The 18833-nt window shown below is 45.3% G+C and overlaps 1 protein-coding gene across 4 annotated transcripts in view; it reads right to left on the bottom strand.

Annotated features, from left to right (window-relative positions):
* Positions 1-18833, bottom strand: part of Arhgef37 (Rho guanine nucleotide exchange factor 37) — a 46076-nt gene that overhangs the window by 17467 nt on the left and 9776 nt on the right. For all 4 annotated transcript variants that reach the window (XM_021633701.2, XM_021633702.2, XM_060377209.1 and 1 more), the window contains 4 exons: positions 12845-13041; positions 11742-11865; positions 7623-7770; positions 791-990 (listed from right to left, as the gene is read on the bottom strand). In XM_021633701.2, the coding sequence (XP_021489376.1) occupies positions 791-990; positions 7623-7770; positions 11742-11865; positions 12845-13030 (658 nt within the window). In that variant the 5' untranslated portion in view covers positions 13031-13041. The remainder of the gene's footprint in view (positions 1-790; positions 991-7622; positions 7771-11741; positions 11866-12844; positions 13042-18833) is intronic.

Here is an 18833-nt window from a genome sequence, read left to right as displayed (position 1 = left end):
ATCTGATCACTGAACATTGGATTTGTATGCAGAAGTACCACACTCTGCCCTGCAGATATTTGTGAAACTGGGGTGATTATTTTAAAAGTAAGCAAGAGCGAGGGTTGGAGAGAAAGAACAGCACTGGCTCTTCTTCCAGAGGACCTGGGTTTGGTTCCCAGCACATGCATGGTGGCTCACAACTGCCTACACCTTCTTCTGGCCTCCAAGACAAGTATGTGGTGCACAGACATTCATATAAAGCAGAAAACACACACACACACACTAAAAATAAATACTTCCAGCTGGGCGATGATGGCACACGCTTTTAATCCCAGCACTTGGGAGGCAGGGGCAAGAAGATCTCTGTGAGCTCAAGGCCAGCCTGGTCTACAGAGTGAGTTCCAGGAGAGCCAAGGTTACAGAGAGAAACCCTGTCTCAAAAAAACAAAATAAATAAATAATAAGTACTTTTAAAAAAAGTAAACATGCACTAAATTCTCAATATCATGCTCTCAGTGGGCAACTGAGTTTCTTGATGCGCAGACACTGCTTCCTTTTGCAAGGAAGGACCTTCCTACTGCAGCAGCCTAAGAGGTGGCACGCCTAAGAGCCTAACCCGGCCGCACACCTCCATACACGCCTCTCTACCTCCCAGCAGTGGTGGGGCAAGCCCAGGACCTCATACATATTAGCCGGTCAGCTGAGCTCACCCCAGCCCCACATTCTCAATCTAAATAGGGAGGCTCTCAGAGTGAGTTCTGGAACTAGGAATGCTGTCCCTGATGCACCCCTAACCACGAGTCCTTACCCACTTCCTTGCGCATCTTGTACTCATTGATATTGCTGTTCACATCCTGGAGGGCAGAGGTGGCTCTCTGAAGGACAGGGTGGGCGCTGGCATCCGCAGGTGTGTTCTCCAGCATTCTCTGCAGCAGGAGGGGGTACTTGGTAATCCTCTGCAGAGGGATTACAAGTAAGAAACTGAGACCTGAAGGTCCAGCTTGCGGCCTGGGGGAGAAGGTTGCTATTAGGCAGGTTAAAAAAAATAATAATCCTTTACGAGACATGGGGGGGCTTGGGTAGTGGCCCGGCTCTGTCATTCAGCTCAGGGTGTGATATCAGTGCACTCTCTCCCTGTGGTCCTTTCTCTAATTTATGAAGTCTAGATATTAGGCAGACAGAGCCATTCCTGGGCCTTGACCCTTATCTGTACAAAGTCCAGCATTCTATCAGCCTTATTCATTCTCTCAGCAGCAAAGATGGCTGATCATGCCCTCTTCCTTGGCAGGTGTTACTCAGTAGGACCCAGAGAGTCTCTCTGTCCAGTGTCTTTGCATTCTGTGAGTTACTCTTTCTGCCAGACGCTAGGGAATTCTGCTAGGAATTTCCTCTACATATTCTCTTGGTGACCTCATGTGGTCCCATAGCTTTCAATATACCCTGAGCCCCCATTCCCATCTTTATCTTCTCTCTGGGCTCCAGACTCAACTATGCCGTCACGTCTCTAGTCAGATAATGTCCCAGGAACAACACCCAGAGGTCATCTGCTTGGTATTTTACTTAAGAAAATGGGTTGTTACTTTAAAAAGGTTTGAGGGCCAGTGAGATGGCTCAGCAGGTAAAGGTGTTTATTACCAAGCCTGAGCTTAATCTGAGGACCTGAGGTTAATCTCTGAAGCTTACAAAGTACAAGGAGAGGCCTGTTTCCTACAAGTTGTCTTCTGACCACCACATACATATGCACACACACACACAAATAAAAACAAACAGATAAATAACTAAATGGAAATTTTTTAATCTAAAAAATGTTCTGAAAAACCCCAGGAACATAATTTTTAGAGTAAATGGGGAAAAGTAACAACTTCCTTTAAATAGTTTAGCATAAAAATAGATAAGATATTGATATGTTAACTCTCTCATTTCAGGTGGTAGGTATGAGACTATTCATCGCACCATCCTAGTTTCCTGTAGGTCTAGATTTTTTTTATTAGATACACACACACACACACACACACACACACACACATATATATATAAAAGTACTGTGAGGAATGGCTTTGATGCTTGGATGACCACTGGACTCCTACTGATGGATGTTTGGAATTTCATTAGGCTTTCCCAGGTCCAGAGCAACTTGGGAGAGGCTCCAGCAGGCTTTCTTTGGTTATTCTCGGCTTCTGAGAGGTGTATAGAATTCCAACCCCTAACTGTCTCAGTGTGCTGCCTACAAGATTCACAAGTGCTCCTAGGGGCTAGCCCCCAGTGCTCTGTAATAAAGTCCTCAACCCCTTCCTAAGGAAAAACCTTCAGACCAAATGTTCAGGAAAGAAACAGTTCAGAGGCTAAGAATAGACATAGCAGGTGGGAGCCCCCCTCGGGGGAGGGGGGATAGGGAGCGGGTGGACTTAGCCTGTACTGTCCATCTGCTCTCCCCAAGGGTGTCCTGAGCTCAGATAACTGTGGGCAGGTATTTTGGAAACTCCATTCTGGGCTGACATTCCATGGGAGAGAGCCAGCTGCTTCCCAGGGACAACTGTCACCATAGTACAAATCAGAGGCCAAGGGGTTCTTAAAGAGATGACTGCATCCTTTAAATGCCATCAAGGAGCCGGCACAGAATGGTAGAAGCCACTCACATTTATAGCCTTCTTAAAATAACATGGAGGAATGCAGCCTTTCATATAGACGACAGGAATGGAGGAATAACTCGAAGGCTGGGGGATATGACAGAAGCGGGCTTCTTACATTTCCTTTGGACATGTCACTGGCTGAGATCTTAGCCCGTTGGGCAATTTTCAAAATACACAAATCCTTTGCTCTAATGATTCCAGCCTAGAAATCTACCCACAGAAATCTTGGCTCAAGTAAACAAGGGTAGAGGTAAGTTGTTTAGTAACTCCATGATTGCGAGCGTGAGTGCACGCACACGCATACACACACATCCATCAGTAAAAGAATGGGGGAGTAATAGAGAGCCCGTGAGCTATCTTGGAATGAGTGCTGTGCAGCCCTGAATGGGACGATTGCTCACTCTGTCGTGAGACAACATTCACAGCTATAATTAAATGAAAGTTCTAGAATAGTGTGGGAGTCTCTTTAAAAACAGCACCCTTTGCCTGCTTCTCTGCCTGCCTCTGTAGCCATCTGTCTGTAACTACACAGAAGAAAATGAAAAGAGAGTAGTTACCCCTATGGCCAATGGAGAATGGACCTCGTGGGTTTGAGTTATGACTTGAACATGACTTTCATATTTAAAATAAATACAATTAGCTGATAAAGGAAAACAGGGGTTGCCTGCCTTCTCCAAACACTGCTGCATCAGGCAGCCTTCTAAAACTTTGGCTTCTGGAGCTGATCCACCCCTGCCAAGCCTCCTTTACCACACCACTCTGTGAAAGGTCCTCCCTGAGACACAGCTTCCTGTCCAACCTTCGTTTCTGTCGTAAAGGGTAGGCTACCCTGACAGCTGATCCACATGAAGGTGAAGTCGTCAGTACACATTCTGAGATCACTGTCTTACTATTCTGCTACTGGGATAAAACACCATGACCGAGGCATCTTGCAAAATATTATTATTATTATTATTATTATTATTATTATTATTATTATTATTATTTGGGGCTTTTGGTTTTAGAGTGTTGGAGTCCATGATGGCGGAACAAAGCATGGCAGCAGTCTGAGCGCACACATCTTCATCCACAAGTTGGAAGCAGAGACAGCGCGCTAACTAAAAATGGCAATCAATGCCCTGCGTGCAGACCTGTTCTGCAGACACTAGCTTGGGGTCTCACGGGACCCTCTGAACACTCAGAGCCTGAACACGGTCTCAAAATGTACTGTGACTCGAAGAACCAAAATACTTCTGTGACTCTCAGACTCTGTCCTATCACACGACACAATACTGGAATTTTTATACACCACCTTTTATATACAAGACCCGGGCTATTTTCAAGGACATCATCCGTTCTCATTTCCCCACCTCCCAGGTGGGTGAGTCAGCATGTTCTGTTATCTTCAGTGCCCCACACACAGAAAAGCCGGGAATGCCTCCCTCGTGGGTTGCTGTCCTTGGGAACACATGCCCTCTGCTCCTTCATTTCCTTGTACTTCTTAAGAACAAGCTTCAGGACTTTCTTTCCTGACCTCCAAACTTCCTCACTACACGTAGAGGCAAGCTAATTTTAGAGTGCTGCCTCATGCTTCTGGAGTCGCGGTGCCCACATTACTAGAAACTGCTTTCCCTCCTTCCCTCTTTCATATTATAGATACCATTATATTGACTTTCCCCAGCTCACATATAGGTGGGCTCCATTTTCCAGGACTTATTGCAGGTTAAAAAAATATATTTAATATTTGTAACTAAAGGTGGCATCGGGGCCGACAGGACCAGGGACTGCAGTGTGACACAATTCCTGCCTGGCTGGGATGACTAGAATAGCTGGCTGGGACGTATTTAGTGTCCCTCGTGTCGTGTGTCTACGCTTCACCAAGTGCCGTTACGACTCCCTTCAGACCCATAAGGAAATTGGGTTTGAGATGTGAAATGGCTCTCACAGGAGGGGGTTGAGCCAGACCTGCCACCATGAGAGCCCGGCTCTGGAGCAGCAGAAACAGGGCTACCAGCAGCGTCACTGCCAAGTAGCTAGTGCTCCTAGCATCGCTGGAGAAGCCATGCTAAGAGCATGGGAGGCTTCCCAACTAAGTCTCTGCTGCTCTGGAAAAATCAGAGGCCAGAGGGGACTCACATTCCCGTATAGTTCCCGTATGGCAATGTAGGTTTGCAAAGGAAAATGGCTTCCGTATTGCATTTCCTGTGACTTTGAAGCCCCCTCACCCAAGGAGTGCTGTCTTTTTCTTCAGTCTTGCCTGGACTGGCTGTAAGACCTGATCTGAATGCCTGAGAACCCCAAAGGCTTGCCCTTCCCTGCACTAGAGGCCTGTGACCAGTGAGTGAACAAACCAGTGGCAGGAAGCACATAAGCCACGTGACCAGACCCGGCTCTTTGTCTCAGATACATGGAGGAGCCCAGCGAGGCCAGCAGAGCTGATCTGCAGTTGATGGCAGATATTTGGGCACACTCAGCTAGGAGCAGAAGGCTCATTTGCTGAGCCCAGGTAAACTGATAATATGCAGAGTGTAAGCTAAGTAAAGATTATGTTTAATCTTTTTGCATTTGTATGTATGTGGGTACAAGTGAGCCACAGCACATGTATTTGACCAGAGGACAACTTGTGGGAGTCTGTTGTCCCCTTCCACCATGTTCTGGAGAGTGAACTCAAGTAATCGGGTTTGGTGACAGTCACCACCTTTACCTGCTGAGCCACCCTGCCCGCTCAGTAAAGGTTGTTTTAAGGTATTGTTTGGGGTGCTTTGTTACCTAGCAACAATCTCCCAAAGCCATTCCATGCACCATCTAAGGTCTGTTGTCTCCCTTTTACCACTGTCTCCACTTTCCCCTTTTGTCCCACATTGGGCTCTAGATTTCCTGCCTCATTCCTATAGAAACATATCCAGTGGTCCTGCAAAAGCCTACATTTTTGAGACTTATGAGCAGAAAATATTTATTTGAGGATATAGGACATGAGTACTCGAAAAAGAGACTCTGATGGAAGGGGGAATATTGAAAGTGAGAAAGACAAGGCAGATGAGAAAGGCTAGCTGCCTTCACATATGTCACCTGCACATACCTGCTCTGCTCTCTTGTTCAGCAGAAAGGAGCACCTGAGGAAGACAGTGATGACATCCTCTGTGCTTCCTCCACTACCCTGATCTCTAAAAACTGACCATCCGTTTCCACCTGGCAAGCTTTTCAAGTTTTGTTGGGGGATTTGTTGTTGTTTCTGGGGTTTCATTGTCACAGGCTTTGTAGTAATTTATTTAGTTAACAAGCAAGATCTTGGCTATATAACCCTGGCTGGCCTGGAACTCTCTATGCCCACCAAGCCAGCCTCAAACTCACAGAGATCCCCCTGCTTCTACATCCTGAGTACTGGGATTAAAAGTGTATACTATCATGCCCAGCCAAGTTTTGGTATGATGATATATGATGTTGTTACATCGCTCAGGCTAGCCTTGAACTCACAATTCTCCTGCCTTGGTGCCTTAAAAATACTTTTATTTATTTGTTTATTTAATATTATATAATATATTGTATATAATAATATAGTTTATATATTATAATATATAATATAAAGAGCTACAGGCAACTAATGGCCACCAAGAGAGGAAGACTCAGACTTTAAGTGTGAACCTCCTGATGGGTTAAACAATGCCAAAGGCTCAGCCCTTATTTGTATCTATGATCTCAGATCATATGCATATGAATAACACTAAATATGTTCGGCATGATATTTGTGTGTGCATATATACATATGTGTGTAACATATATATATGACAATCATAGTTAAAGAAGAAGATGTCATGAGTTTGAGAGGAAGTTGAATGTGACCCAGAAGGAGTTGGAGGCAGAGGAAGGTGGGATGAAATGATGTAAATACAGCACTCATGTATGAAATTACCAAGAAATTAGAAAAATAAATTTGTGATAGAAGGAAAAAGGTAAAGTAAGAGCCAATAATGAATCAAATAAACAATAAGAGAAATCTACTTTTATCCACACACACCAAAAATATCTTTAACATAGAAAAGGAAACAAAATGATTCATAAGAAAATACCCACAAAGGACTATTTACTGTCCAAAAAGATGGCAAACTTGTCTTAAGATAAATGGGAAATAAAGTCAGACAGAGACCTCATCCTGGCCTAACCCAGTGGAAGCATCCTAAGGTTTGGTGACACGCTACAGTGGAAAGGCTGTAGGAAGACAAAGATCTGCTGCTGATAGAAATACAAATAGACATGCCTTTACAGGGAGGTTCCAATCAACGTTATCCCTTCCACTTCTGAAAAATGGACCTTGCAGCACAGTAAAATGACTGTAGATCTTGAAAAAAAAAAAAAAAGCTGTAGGCCTGCCCATGATACTGAGAGAATGGAAACAAACCAAATGTCTACTTACAGACATGGGTCAAACTGGCATGACCACCTGGGGGAAGAGTCTGCTGAGTGTCAAAGGATGAGGAATGACATGTTTAAAATGGAAGGACTTCCAGAAAAGAGATAGGTGTAAAACTGGTTTAGAAGTTTAGTCCATTATGGTGGTCCACGCCTTTAATCCCAGCACTCAGGTTAGGGAAGCAGAGGCAGGTGGATCTCTGTGAGTTCAAGGACAGCCAGGGGTTCACAGAGAAACCCTGGGAACAGAGGAAGAAATAGTAGTAGTTAAGAAAATAAGATTTTTATTCTGTGCACGATGGTGCACACCATCAATCCCAGCACTTGGGGAGCAGAGGCAGGCAGATCTCTGAGTTTGAGGCTACCTTGATTGAGTTCCAGGACAGCCAGCACAACACAGAAAAATACACTTGTACATACAAAAGAGCGCTATCCATAGAAATCCAAACTGACAGGAGCATAAGGAAGATGTAGAGCTTTGTTTGAGAGCACTGAGATGCTAGCACTGCCTGGCAGTAAGGCCTTCCTGACTGACAGAGGCCTGGCTGCTGACACAAGCCTGAAGCAGCCTGAGCAGGCCCAAGCAGGATCAAGACTTGAACTGTCCCCAGACATGTTACTCACACTGCAGCTTGGATGACGCCCTGGATCTCCTTCTGCAGTTCTGGCTCCTTCTGGTACGCCTTGACCAGCAGCAGGGCCTGGTCATAGTTGGCACAGTAGAGTTTATAAACTTGTTCAAACTCCTCTTGGAATTCCAGGAATAAGTTACCTGATGGCGGACAGGGAGCAGAAGTTATCAAAGGCAAGTGTGTACGTCCCTTGCTTGGAGTGGGGAGTTCTAGGATGAGGCTGCCAGGCTTCCCAGTATGTACAAGCTATTTTGCCTACCTGTTTCTTTCTTGTTTTGGTTTGTTTTTTGTTTGTTTGTTTGTTTTGGTGGTTTTGTTTGTTTGTTTTGAGAAAGGGTTTCCCTGTATAGCCTTGGCTGTCCTGGACTTGCTAGGTAGGCCAGGCTGGCCTTGAATTCCCAGAGATCTACCTGCCTCTGCCTTCCTGAGTGCTGGGATTATAAGCATGTGCCACCAGGCCCTGCTTGCCTTCCTGTTTCTATTTTTCATCTGTTTCATAAAGTTGCTGAGTGCGTGAGTAACGAATGATGTAGAGCTCAGGTTCTTTTTTTAAAAAATGTATAATTTATTTATTTTTATTTTAGGTGCATTGGTGGTTTGCCTGCACATATGTCTGTGTGAGGGTGTCAGATCCCTGGAACTGGAGTTACAGACAGTTGTGACTTGCCATGTGCATGCTAGGAATTGAACCCAGGTCCTTTGGAAGAGTAGCCAGTGCTCTTAACCTCTGAACCATCTCTCCAGCCTTAAGTCCAGGTTCTTAAACTGTAGGTCATGACCCCAGAAAGGGTTTGCTGGAAACCCGAATGTGGGCTCTAGAAAAGTTTGGCAAGAGTAAAAAGTTTCCAAACAATTCTAAAGCAGAACTATATGAATCTAAGGTGCCCCTGGCCACATCCACCCTTGTGGCATCTGCAGCCTTGCTTTCGAACTCACAGCATTCTCCCTTTGCCCTGTGGATGTCCTCACGTCACATAGCTCCAGTGAACACTGCCCGCAATCCCCCAGTTCAGAGTTCAGGCTACCGTGTGATAGGAGCTGTACATACCCTGTATATACGAAGTTTTCTGCTCTCACAGAAACAAAGTGGTTTAATTGTGAGAACCAAAGACTTTTCATATTCTCTCTGCTCTCTCCCCCTACGTATCTTTCGATTGCATTGTGTTAGAGTACCTGATTTTCATATTTTCTGCTTAAGAGGACTAGAGAAATGGCTTAGCAGTTCATAGCACTTGCCATACTTTCAGAGGACCTGAGCTTGCGTCTCGGCACCCACACTGGGTGGCTCACAACCACCTGTAACTCCAGCTCTGAAGAATCCAATGCCCTCTTCTGGCCTCTACGGATACCTGAACAGATATGACATAGACACACACACACACACACACATACATACATACATACATAGAAATAAATAAATCAATAGAATTTGCTGCTTGTCTTGAGTTTCATTTTTTAAAAAATGGTCAAATTTAGGTCTGGAATTAGGACATAACTTCCAACATTTTTTTTTTTTTAATGACCCAGGACATCTTCCCAAGCCTCCAGGGAGTTCCTTCCAGCCACAGGCCTACAGACTCCTGACTCCTGCTAATGTAGCTGAGCACTAAGACACAGGTATGATGACAAGCATGGACAGATCCAGCTTGGTCTTTTCTGAATACATTGTACATCCTTTAGACCCCCAAAGAGATAGTTCCCAAGGGGTCCTGCTGCTGGGTCATTTCTGCCTTCTGCAGCATACCATCTCTCCAAGCTGGTGGAGCATCGATGTTTTCACAGCCGACACTTCAATGAATGTCTCTACAACCTTGTCTAAGTCTAGAAGCGGAATAGGTAGGTCAGTTTTCTTTGGCAGCTGCCAGCCTAGGGGACCCAACTCACCATCTCCCATCGCAGCACTATGAGACATGTTTGTTTCACTCGGGATAGATTTTTTCTCTAGGTAGTTCAGGCTGCTCTTGAACTTTTTCTTTCTTTAAGTTGTGTGGGTGTGGTGAGGGAGGGGTAGGCTGAGGCACAGGTATGGAGTTCAGGAAACAGTTTTATATATCACCCGGGTTCTCTTTCCACCTTTGGTGATTTTCAGGTTGCGAGTAAGGTTACCAGCTGAGCCATCTGTTTAGCCCTAGTCTCCACCCTTTGGTCCATTTGCCTCAGCCTCCTGAATGTTGAGGTACCTTAACAATTGCTTTATGCCTGGCAGTGATGGCACACACCTTTAATCCCAGCAGTCAGGGGGCAGAGAAAGGCAGATCTCTGAGTTCAAGGCCATCATGTTCTTCAGAGTGAGTTCCAGGACAGCCAATGCTATAGAGAGAACCCTGTCTCAAAACAGCAACAACAAAGCCAACCAAAAAAAAAAAAAAGAAAATGCTTTGTGCTTGTTGTAGTTACAGTATTCATTTCCCTATCTCAGCAGTCTGGACATCCTCACACAGCAATGGAATATTAGAAAGTTCCCTGACCCTTCTATTTAAAAAAAAAAAAAAACTACTTTTATCATTTTTTAGGAAAAAAAAAGTAATTCATCTGTCCTACAGTTAAATTGTATCAAACATTTTTATTCTAAAGGAAAGGAGTTTCTGTATTGGACATGTGAGGACTTTTTCATGCTGTCATCATTCCCTGAACAATACAGTACAGCAACCTTCTACATATCATAAGTGGTCTAGAGATGCTCTCAAGTATGCAGGACAGCCTCCTGGGGGTGATGTTAATTCCATCCCCTTTTATACAAGAGATTTACTTGAGCACCTGTTGGGAGGGGGTGTTGGAAAACCATCCCTTGCATATACCAGCAGATGACTGTGTATTACAGGAGTCAAAGTAAAGCCAAATAAACATCAAAGACTGGGTGTGGGGCTGGGGAGAGGTATCTAATTGAGGAAGGCTTCCACAGATATTGTGACCATCTGCCAGAGAATAGAAGTAGCTACCCTGGGGAAGATGAGGGGAGGAGCAACTCCCAGGCCTATGGAAGGCAATGGCAAGGACCAGAGTTAGGTGACCCTGGCCTGAGGATAGCCACAGACCCTGGTGTGTCTGGAGCAGAGCGAGCAGGCACAAAGAGGAGAAAACAAATGGAACACCAACGCCAAGTTGCCCAGGGCATCTGAGTAAGTGGGGTGCAGCCAGGCGTTCAGTTTGTATTCCAATGGTGGCAGCACGCCATGAGAGTGGTTTGAGCTGGCGACTCATGTCAGCTTAATTTCAAGAGCAGGTACAAAACAGGCGTGGTGGTGCATGCCTAGAATCCCAGCAGTCAGGGAGTCAGAGGCAGGAGCATCTCTGTGGGTTCAAAGCCAGCCCGGTCTACAAAGAGAAAACCTGTCTCAAAAAAACATACCAAACCAAACCAAAACAAAACAAAAAAATGGGTACAGTAAAGCTAGAACAGCATAGCAAAGATGAAACAGACCCCATGTGGTTTCCTAAAGTGATCTGTGTCTTTTAATATGAAACTGGTTACTTATAGGGAGCAAGTGGAACGAGATAGGAAGAATAAAGGAATGGGGTGGCACTGTAGGGATAAAAGACAAAGAAAAGTGCTTCATTAAAATAAGTTTGGGATAATCCTGACTCTTGCCACTGTGGTCGTTTTTCTATAAACCTAACAGTGCTCTAAAATATAGTCTATTAATTCAGAAAAAATTAGGGTCTGAAGAGATGCCTCAGCAGTTAAGAGCACTTACTACTCTTCCAGAGAACTGGGTTCGATTCCTAGCACCGACATAAGGGCTCACCGCCATCTGTAACTCCAGTTCCAGGAGATTCGATGCCTTGTTCTGGCCTCTACAGGCAGCAGGCACTCAAGTAGCGCAGAGACAAATATTTTGTATTTGTAGTGCAAGTAGCACAGGCAAAATATTTATACATACAAAAAGTAAAAACAAATCTCCTGAGTGCATGTGTTAAAAGCTTAGTCTTGAGAAAGACGTGAGTAGGCCACAGAGATCAGAAGCTATATAAGGACCCTGCTGCCTCTGACACGCCCAGACTTCCCCTTTGCTTGATGTTCCCTGGAGCCCTGGAGCCAGTTCTGCAGTAACCACAAGCTGAGGACAAAGATGTAGGCCAAGCAAGGCCTGCACTGGGATCATTTGCCTACCAATCAGGTATGCTTGTTCCTCTTCCTTGCCAGCTGTCTCCTGCAGCCTGTGGAGGAATCTGCTGCTCACTTGGATGATGTCATCCATGTTTGAGAACAGGACATCCAGATCTCCTGGTGGCAGCTGGAAGCAACAAAAATGCCATGGGCAGAGACTGGAAGTCTGGGAAGGGGCTTTAGGGAATAGTCCTGGGCACTCACTCACACCCTCTGGGGGCCTGGTACCCTTGGGAAAACTGACTGCCCGGGGCAATGTTGGGAAAGATTTAGGAATATTATAAGTTAGGTCTCCTCATTGCTCTACAAGAAAAGGAACTATCGGTTTCAGCATGGAAGGAAAGCTTAAGGTCAAGGGTGGGGATGGGGAAGTGTGGGTGGGTGGGCAAAAGGTTAGTGTTGTGATTTGAATGCAAAATGTTTCCCATAGGCTCGAGTGTTTACACACTTCCTCCCCAGCTGAGACATTATTTAGGAAATGGAATCTTTAGGAGGTAAGCCACGCTGGAGGAAGTGGGTGAATAAAGGTGGACCTGAAGGTTTTTCAGGTGCTTACTGCTCCTTCGTTGCCTATCCACTAGCTTATTTAATTCAGCACTTCCTGCTCTTACAGAGGAGCCAGGTTCCCATCACCCACATAATGGCTTACAACCACCTGTAATCCAGGCTCCTGAGAATCCTACACCCTCTCTGGCCTCCTCAGGCACCAGGCACACACACAGAATACAAAAACATATGCCTGCAAACACTCACACATAAAAAATAAGTCTTCAAAAAATAACTTTGCAAAATTACGTTACAAAAGAAGACAATAATAAGACTTTTAAAATATTTTAAGTAAGTTCACTATTTTGTGTCAGGCTATGTTCCTAGCTATCCTCAGCCTCTATGGCTGATAGGCTGCGAGTTGGACACACCTAAGTCATTCAAGGCCTTGCTGAAGGTTGCATGGCCAATCAATAGAGACCTGTAGCTTGTGTGTAGGGTTGTCAGGCTCCCACCCACCAAGGGTCCTTTCCAAAAAGCCTGCCCTGGACGATGAGAGGTCTTAGAGTCAGTCCACACCTGCTCCTATGAAGATAGGTTGTAGGGGGCCACATCAGTACCTGCTGTAGGTGGCTCCTGATGTCAGAGGCACAGAGTCGGAGCATGTGCAAGTAGGAGACCTCTGTGTCGATGAGCTCTCTGATGGCCAGCCTCTGATGGAGCAGCGATCTGTCCTCAGAGCCCCGGCCTTCCTGCTCAGGACTCTCTGACCTGGAAGAGGCCTCATCTGCTCCAAAGTCAGCCATGTCTAGAGGTTCTGGTAAAAACAAAACAACAAAACACCTCAATTCAATTGTAAAATAGGTCTCTTTACATCTCCTGAGAAATGTTGACCCTATCTTGACGACTACCCATCAAGTAGCCTGCAAACAGAGTCAATGAACTCTTGGCATTTGTGGGTAGTGTCTGGACATTAGGAGAGGACAAACAACAGCTCAGGTCGTTGCTGACGTATGAAATTCATTTCCAAAGTGTTGCCCTTGTCTCAAGGCACCAAGCAGCTGGCACAACTACGGTGAACAAATGTGTGATGGAGAGCTGGGAAATACAGAAAAACAGAACTGTACATGTGCTATGGAGAGAGGTGGAACTAGAGATGTGATGGCAGTGACAGATGAGAGGGCTGAGGTTGACATGGTGTCATTGACCAGTAGGGTCAGCAGGATGGTATTCAACAGCCCAGAGCTTCTCTGAGGCAGACTCAGCTCCTGAACCTGCTGCTCAGTCAGCAGAGAGATCTCCTGGCTCTGGGCAATGGGAGAGGCTCAAGGTAAGGAAAGGTTCATTTTCTGGATTTGGACCTCCTCGAAGGACCACCTTGGTCTGTGATGCCATGTTGATGTTTGTAGTTCATGCTGCCACCACAGGCTTCAGTAAAGGCTGAGATCCATGTAGACATATGCAGTCTGTGCTGCTGCCTGATGTCTTGGGCTTTGCTGCCCTGGGCAGGAGTGGGGACATCCTTGGCGTGTGTAGCCACCTATGGCCATGTTGAGGTCCATGGTCTGTATAGCCATTGACAACCATGAGTGGTTTGGTGGTCCTGATATGACATGACTGAGGGATGTGTTGATGCCTGCAGCCACTGAAGCCCATGCAAATATCCATGGGCTGGTGCCTGAAGCCATGTTAATCTCCATAAGTACACAAAGGCTGGCCTGCCCCTCTCCGGCTACCTCAAGGCTTTTCTCAGTTTGGCTTCTAGTGCAGATACAGGAGGAGAAAGACTCATCCTCCCCTAGGGTGGGAGCTGGCCACTAGGAATTTGACCATGCTCCAGTGAGTATATGAACAACATAAAATGGAATTTTTTTTTCCTTTTTCCCCTTCTTTTTTTGTGGGAAGGGGCGTGGCCATGGAAGGGGCGGGGTGGACATGTGAAGACTGAGAGGTGAACATGATGTCGTGCATGATGTGAGATTCCCAAATAATCAAAATATAATTTTAAAAAAAAAATTTATTTTGTCGGAATCAATGTGCTTTCCTAAGATTTTTCTTGTTTTTCTTTTCAAAGTTTGATCCAGATTTGTTCGTTCATTTTAAAAATACATTAATGCTGGGTTTATAAGGCCATGCCTGTGTAGAGATATACATGTATTCCGATCACATTTCCATAACCAGCACCCCTTCCTTTCTACGTCCTCCCCTTTGCAGCTATATGAAACCAAAGACCCACAAGTTAGGGATGACCTGTGATACCTGTCTTTCTGTGACACACTTAACATGATAGTCCCTGGTGCATTTGTTTGCCTACAAGTGACACAACTCCATTCTTCTTTACGGTTAAAAAGAAATCCTACCGTGTCAAAGCTGTACCCTTCCTTGATGGGTGACCACCTACGCTGTTCCCGTTACTTCGCTACTGTAAAAAGTGCTGCAGTAAACACTGATGTGCATGCATCTCTGAGAGGTGCTGACTTGGAATTTAGTTGGTGAACACTCAGGAGTGACATAGTTGTTGACCCAAATTTCTTTATTTGGCTTAACTAAGTCGTTTCCCCTTTTCTCCACATGGTCCCTGGCTCCCACCCTCAATCATGACATAGAGCCTATGCCCAGGTGATTTTCTTTCTTTTTTACTTTATGGTTTTCGAGACAGGGTCTCTGTGTGTATCCCTGGCTGTCCTAGAATGTGGCAAGAGTCGGGATAAGCCAAAAGAGGCCTGTAGGGAATGGCGAGAGAGGCATCAGCAGCTCCTACAGCTCCTCTAAGGATCCTGATCCACTGTACACAGTGTTGATCTACCGGGGACTCCTAGAACACTAGTGAAGTCTCAAAATGGATTTGGGGCTAGGGCAGGGACTGATTCCCCCTTCTTGACAGAAGTCTCCTGAGATGACCTTGCCCCCTCCCCACATTTCCTTATAGTTGCACCAACGTGACTGATTGTTATTCATTCTTGAGGCTAGCAAGGGATGGTCTGACTGGCCCTTCAATCGTATAAAGGCTTTTACTCTGCACAATAAAGTTAGGTCTGCACCTTGAGTCTAGCCTCTGGAGTTTGATTCCTGGGATTGTGCTTGGGCTCCGCCATCACTTATCCCCCTCCCCTCCCCCGACTCCCACCCCGTTCCTCATCCCCACAGCGGAACTCAACTCTGTAGACCAGACTGGCCTCAAACTCATACATCCACCTGTTTCTGCCTCCTGGGTGCTGGGATTAAAGGTGTGTACCACCATGACCAGCTTTGCCAGGTGATTTTCACAGGTTCCAGGACCATCTTTCTGCATCAAGACTTCTCTCCAATGCTGCCACCCAGTCACATTCTTCCTGGATGTGGACCCGGGTTAAAGTCCCTGAAACAAGCTGTGGCCATGGAATTCATTCCTCGCCTGCTGCCCACAGCATTCACAGCTCCCTCCTGCTCAGCCTCACTCTCCCCTCCAGCCAGAGAGAAGGTGGTGCTTTTCTCTAGTTCCTGTGCTTCTGCACCTGCTGTAGCCCTCCTGGCCTCCACCCTGCAGCATTCTTCCTCTCTAAGCCTTTCCCTGATCCTCACCTTTCCCAACTCCAAACCTCTCACCTACTCATTGTCTCTTAAGTTTTAATACTGCACAGATAAGGCAATCATATGGACAAGATGACCTGGAAAATCTTTCTACTACCAAACACTTAGGGATGCCAGAATGGGTGTAACTCTGACTGCAGGGCAGGGCTTACAAAAGCATAAGAGAAATCTCCAGGGAACTAAGTCAGAGCAGGGGTGAGTGAGCTGGTGCCATTGTGGCCACAGTGGAGGGGACAAGGAAATGATTGCAGCCAGTTTCGGCCATCTGGGAAGTTAGCAGGAAACACACTCCCTTAGTGAAATGATGAGTCAGGGGAAAGACTCCACCCACCAAAGAAATAAATCAAGAAAGAGAAAGATGTAGGAGACTATGATTGACACACTGGAGCAGAACCAAAGGAATCCTCAGAGGAGGGGAGGGAAAACTAGAGCTGGCATGCAAAAGGAAAACAGGACTAGAGAACTTCAGAAGGTTAGGAAATACCTTGAGAATGGATTTATTGAATTAGTATAGACTTTGGTATTTAATTGAGGGCATTTACACAGACAATCTATAGAAAACTAAGAAGCCAATCAACCAATAAAAAATTTTATAGCAATTTTTGTACAAAAAAAGATAAAAGAATCTTGTACCATTTCTGGAGGAAAAAATAATGTGTATAAAGACTAGTACCTGAACAGACAGGCCCCTTGGGGGTCCCCATTTGGTGTATTATTGATTCATGCCTCTTTCTTTCCAGTCATATCTTCACATGCCTGTCAAAGTCAGATAGCGTCCCAGTCTCGGGCCTCCATGTCTGGTTAACACCTTGGCCAAATACACCTCTGGTGCTCTTCTCCTGTTGAGCTATTGACAACTTATTTCAGAAGACTCAAATATGAGAACTTCTGAGGTAAAGCGTGAAAGTTGTCAGGCCTGGGAACAAATGCCTTTTACCCAACTGAGCTTACTTGTCATCCCATTTTTATATATTTTTATAACCTTGATGCAAACTGAAAATTAACTGGAAAAAAAATGAGATTTTTCAACTTTTTGTGAATTCACTATCATCATCATCATCATCTTATGGGATGGATCTGTAGCTCAAGTTCATATGTGGTAGTAAGAAACAGAGGGCCAGTGAGGTGTTCAGTGGGTAAAGGCACTTGTTGCCGAGCCTGAAGATGGAAGTTCCATCTTCATGGTAAAAGAAGGGAGCCAACTCTTAAAGGCGTCCTCTGGATGCGCTCAGTCCTGATGTGACTTGATGTGCTGGGATGGGTTGGCGGGGGGGGGGGGGGGAGGGCTCCCCTTTTCTGAGGAGTAGCGGAGAGGGATAGGGAGAGAGGGAGGAACAGTGGGACTGGGAGGAGAGGAGGGTGGGTGCTACGATTTGTAAAGTGAACAAATTTTAAAAAATAAATAAATAAAAAGGTGTCCTCTGGGGGGCTGGAGAGATGGTTCAGAGATTAAGAGCACTGGCTGCTCTCCCAGAGGTCCTGAGTTCAATTCCCAGCACCACATGGTGGCTCACAACCATCTGTAATGAGATCTGGTGCCCTTTTCTGATGTGAAGGCATACATGCAGATATTGTAAATTATAAAAAGAAACACACACAGAAGTTACATGGGCCCTTTATGCAACTTCTCACAGGGTCAGTTGCAAAGCTACACTCAGTACAATTACTAATCTGCTGATGATAGAGACAAGATCTAGAACATTCCACCTTCAAGTACCCTCCATTTGCCTTTCCTACATGCCTCCAATGCCTCCTGGGTACAGCGTTCTGGAAAAAAAATTGTTTTAGTTTCTTTTAAAATGAGACATCTACTTATCACCTTCCTGGGCACCTATGCATCTAACCCAGAAAAGAAAACGTAGGTCCATACAAAAATCTGCATGTGAATACTCACTGAAGCTTTATTTGTTATGCCAGTGACTGAAGACAATAATAATGCCCTTAGCAGCTGAATGCTTGAGCAAACTGGTCCATCAGTGCCACTGAACGGCCAGAAATGAACACAGACGAACTACGGACACACAGAAATGGCTTGGTTGGGCTCCCAAGAAAATGACTCTGTGAAAAAAACAACCTAGAAGGTTACCGTCCTTGGTAATTCCACCTAATGACATATGGAATTACAGAGACAGAGGACAGGTTAAGTGGCTGCCTGGCTAGGGGCAGGGCCAGACGGCAAGTGAGCAGGACTATAGTTATGAAACAAGCCTGAAGTAGCATTGGGCAGTGGTGGAAATTATGCAATCCATCACATGATAAAATGGTGTGGGATAAACACATACTTGTGTTATCCTTGTGCCCGTTTTCTGACTTGGGTATTTTACAGTACTTAAACAAGATATAGCCAATAGACAAGCAGAGGGAGAGGGAGCGAGATGGTTCTCAATAAGGAGAGGTGCTTGCCACCAAACCTGATGATCCGAGCTCAATTCCCAAGACCTAAAAGGTAGAAGGAGAGACCAGACTCCTTAAAACTGACCTCTGACCTCCACACACGCACACTGACATGTGCTCACCTACACACATATATGCAAAATAAACACATGTAAATAAAAGATTAAGAAACACATAACAAAAGGGACGCAGGATCTCTTTGTAATACCCTCGAAACTTTACGTTTGCTAGAATTATTTTGAAATAGTAATTTTTAAACACAGCTGAAGGTGGACATTAATGGTAGAGCGCTTGTCTTGCATGGGTGAGGCCCTGGTTTCCATTCCAAGAATAAGCATTAAAAAAAAAGCAAAATATCATGTAGCTTAAGTTCTCCGTTATTTTTGCAACAAGTCTTAGGATACACACAGCTTACCAGCTGGGAAGAACAGGGTGAGAGCCCCTGCTCCCATTGCTTGTCTGACCTGCCTGATAAGGAGAAAACACACCACAGAAACACATGCCTTTCTTCAAGGCAAGTAGGGTGCCTAATGAGCATAGGGAAAGCATTGTAGTCTAAGGCATGCTCACTCTTCAGAACATCTTGATGCCTTATAATAGCCAATTAAGAACAAAAATCAAGCGAGACAAGGTGGTACATGCCTT

Source organism: Meriones unguiculatus, chromosome 2 (genome assembly GCF_030254825.1).
Source record: "Meriones unguiculatus strain TT.TT164.6M chromosome 2, Bangor_MerUng_6.1, whole genome shotgun sequence".
NCBI lineage: Eukaryota > Metazoa > Chordata > Mammalia > Rodentia > Muridae > Meriones > Meriones unguiculatus.
The sequence above is the reverse complement of the archived record's forward strand: the minus strand, read 5'-3'. Positions and strand labels throughout refer to the sequence as shown.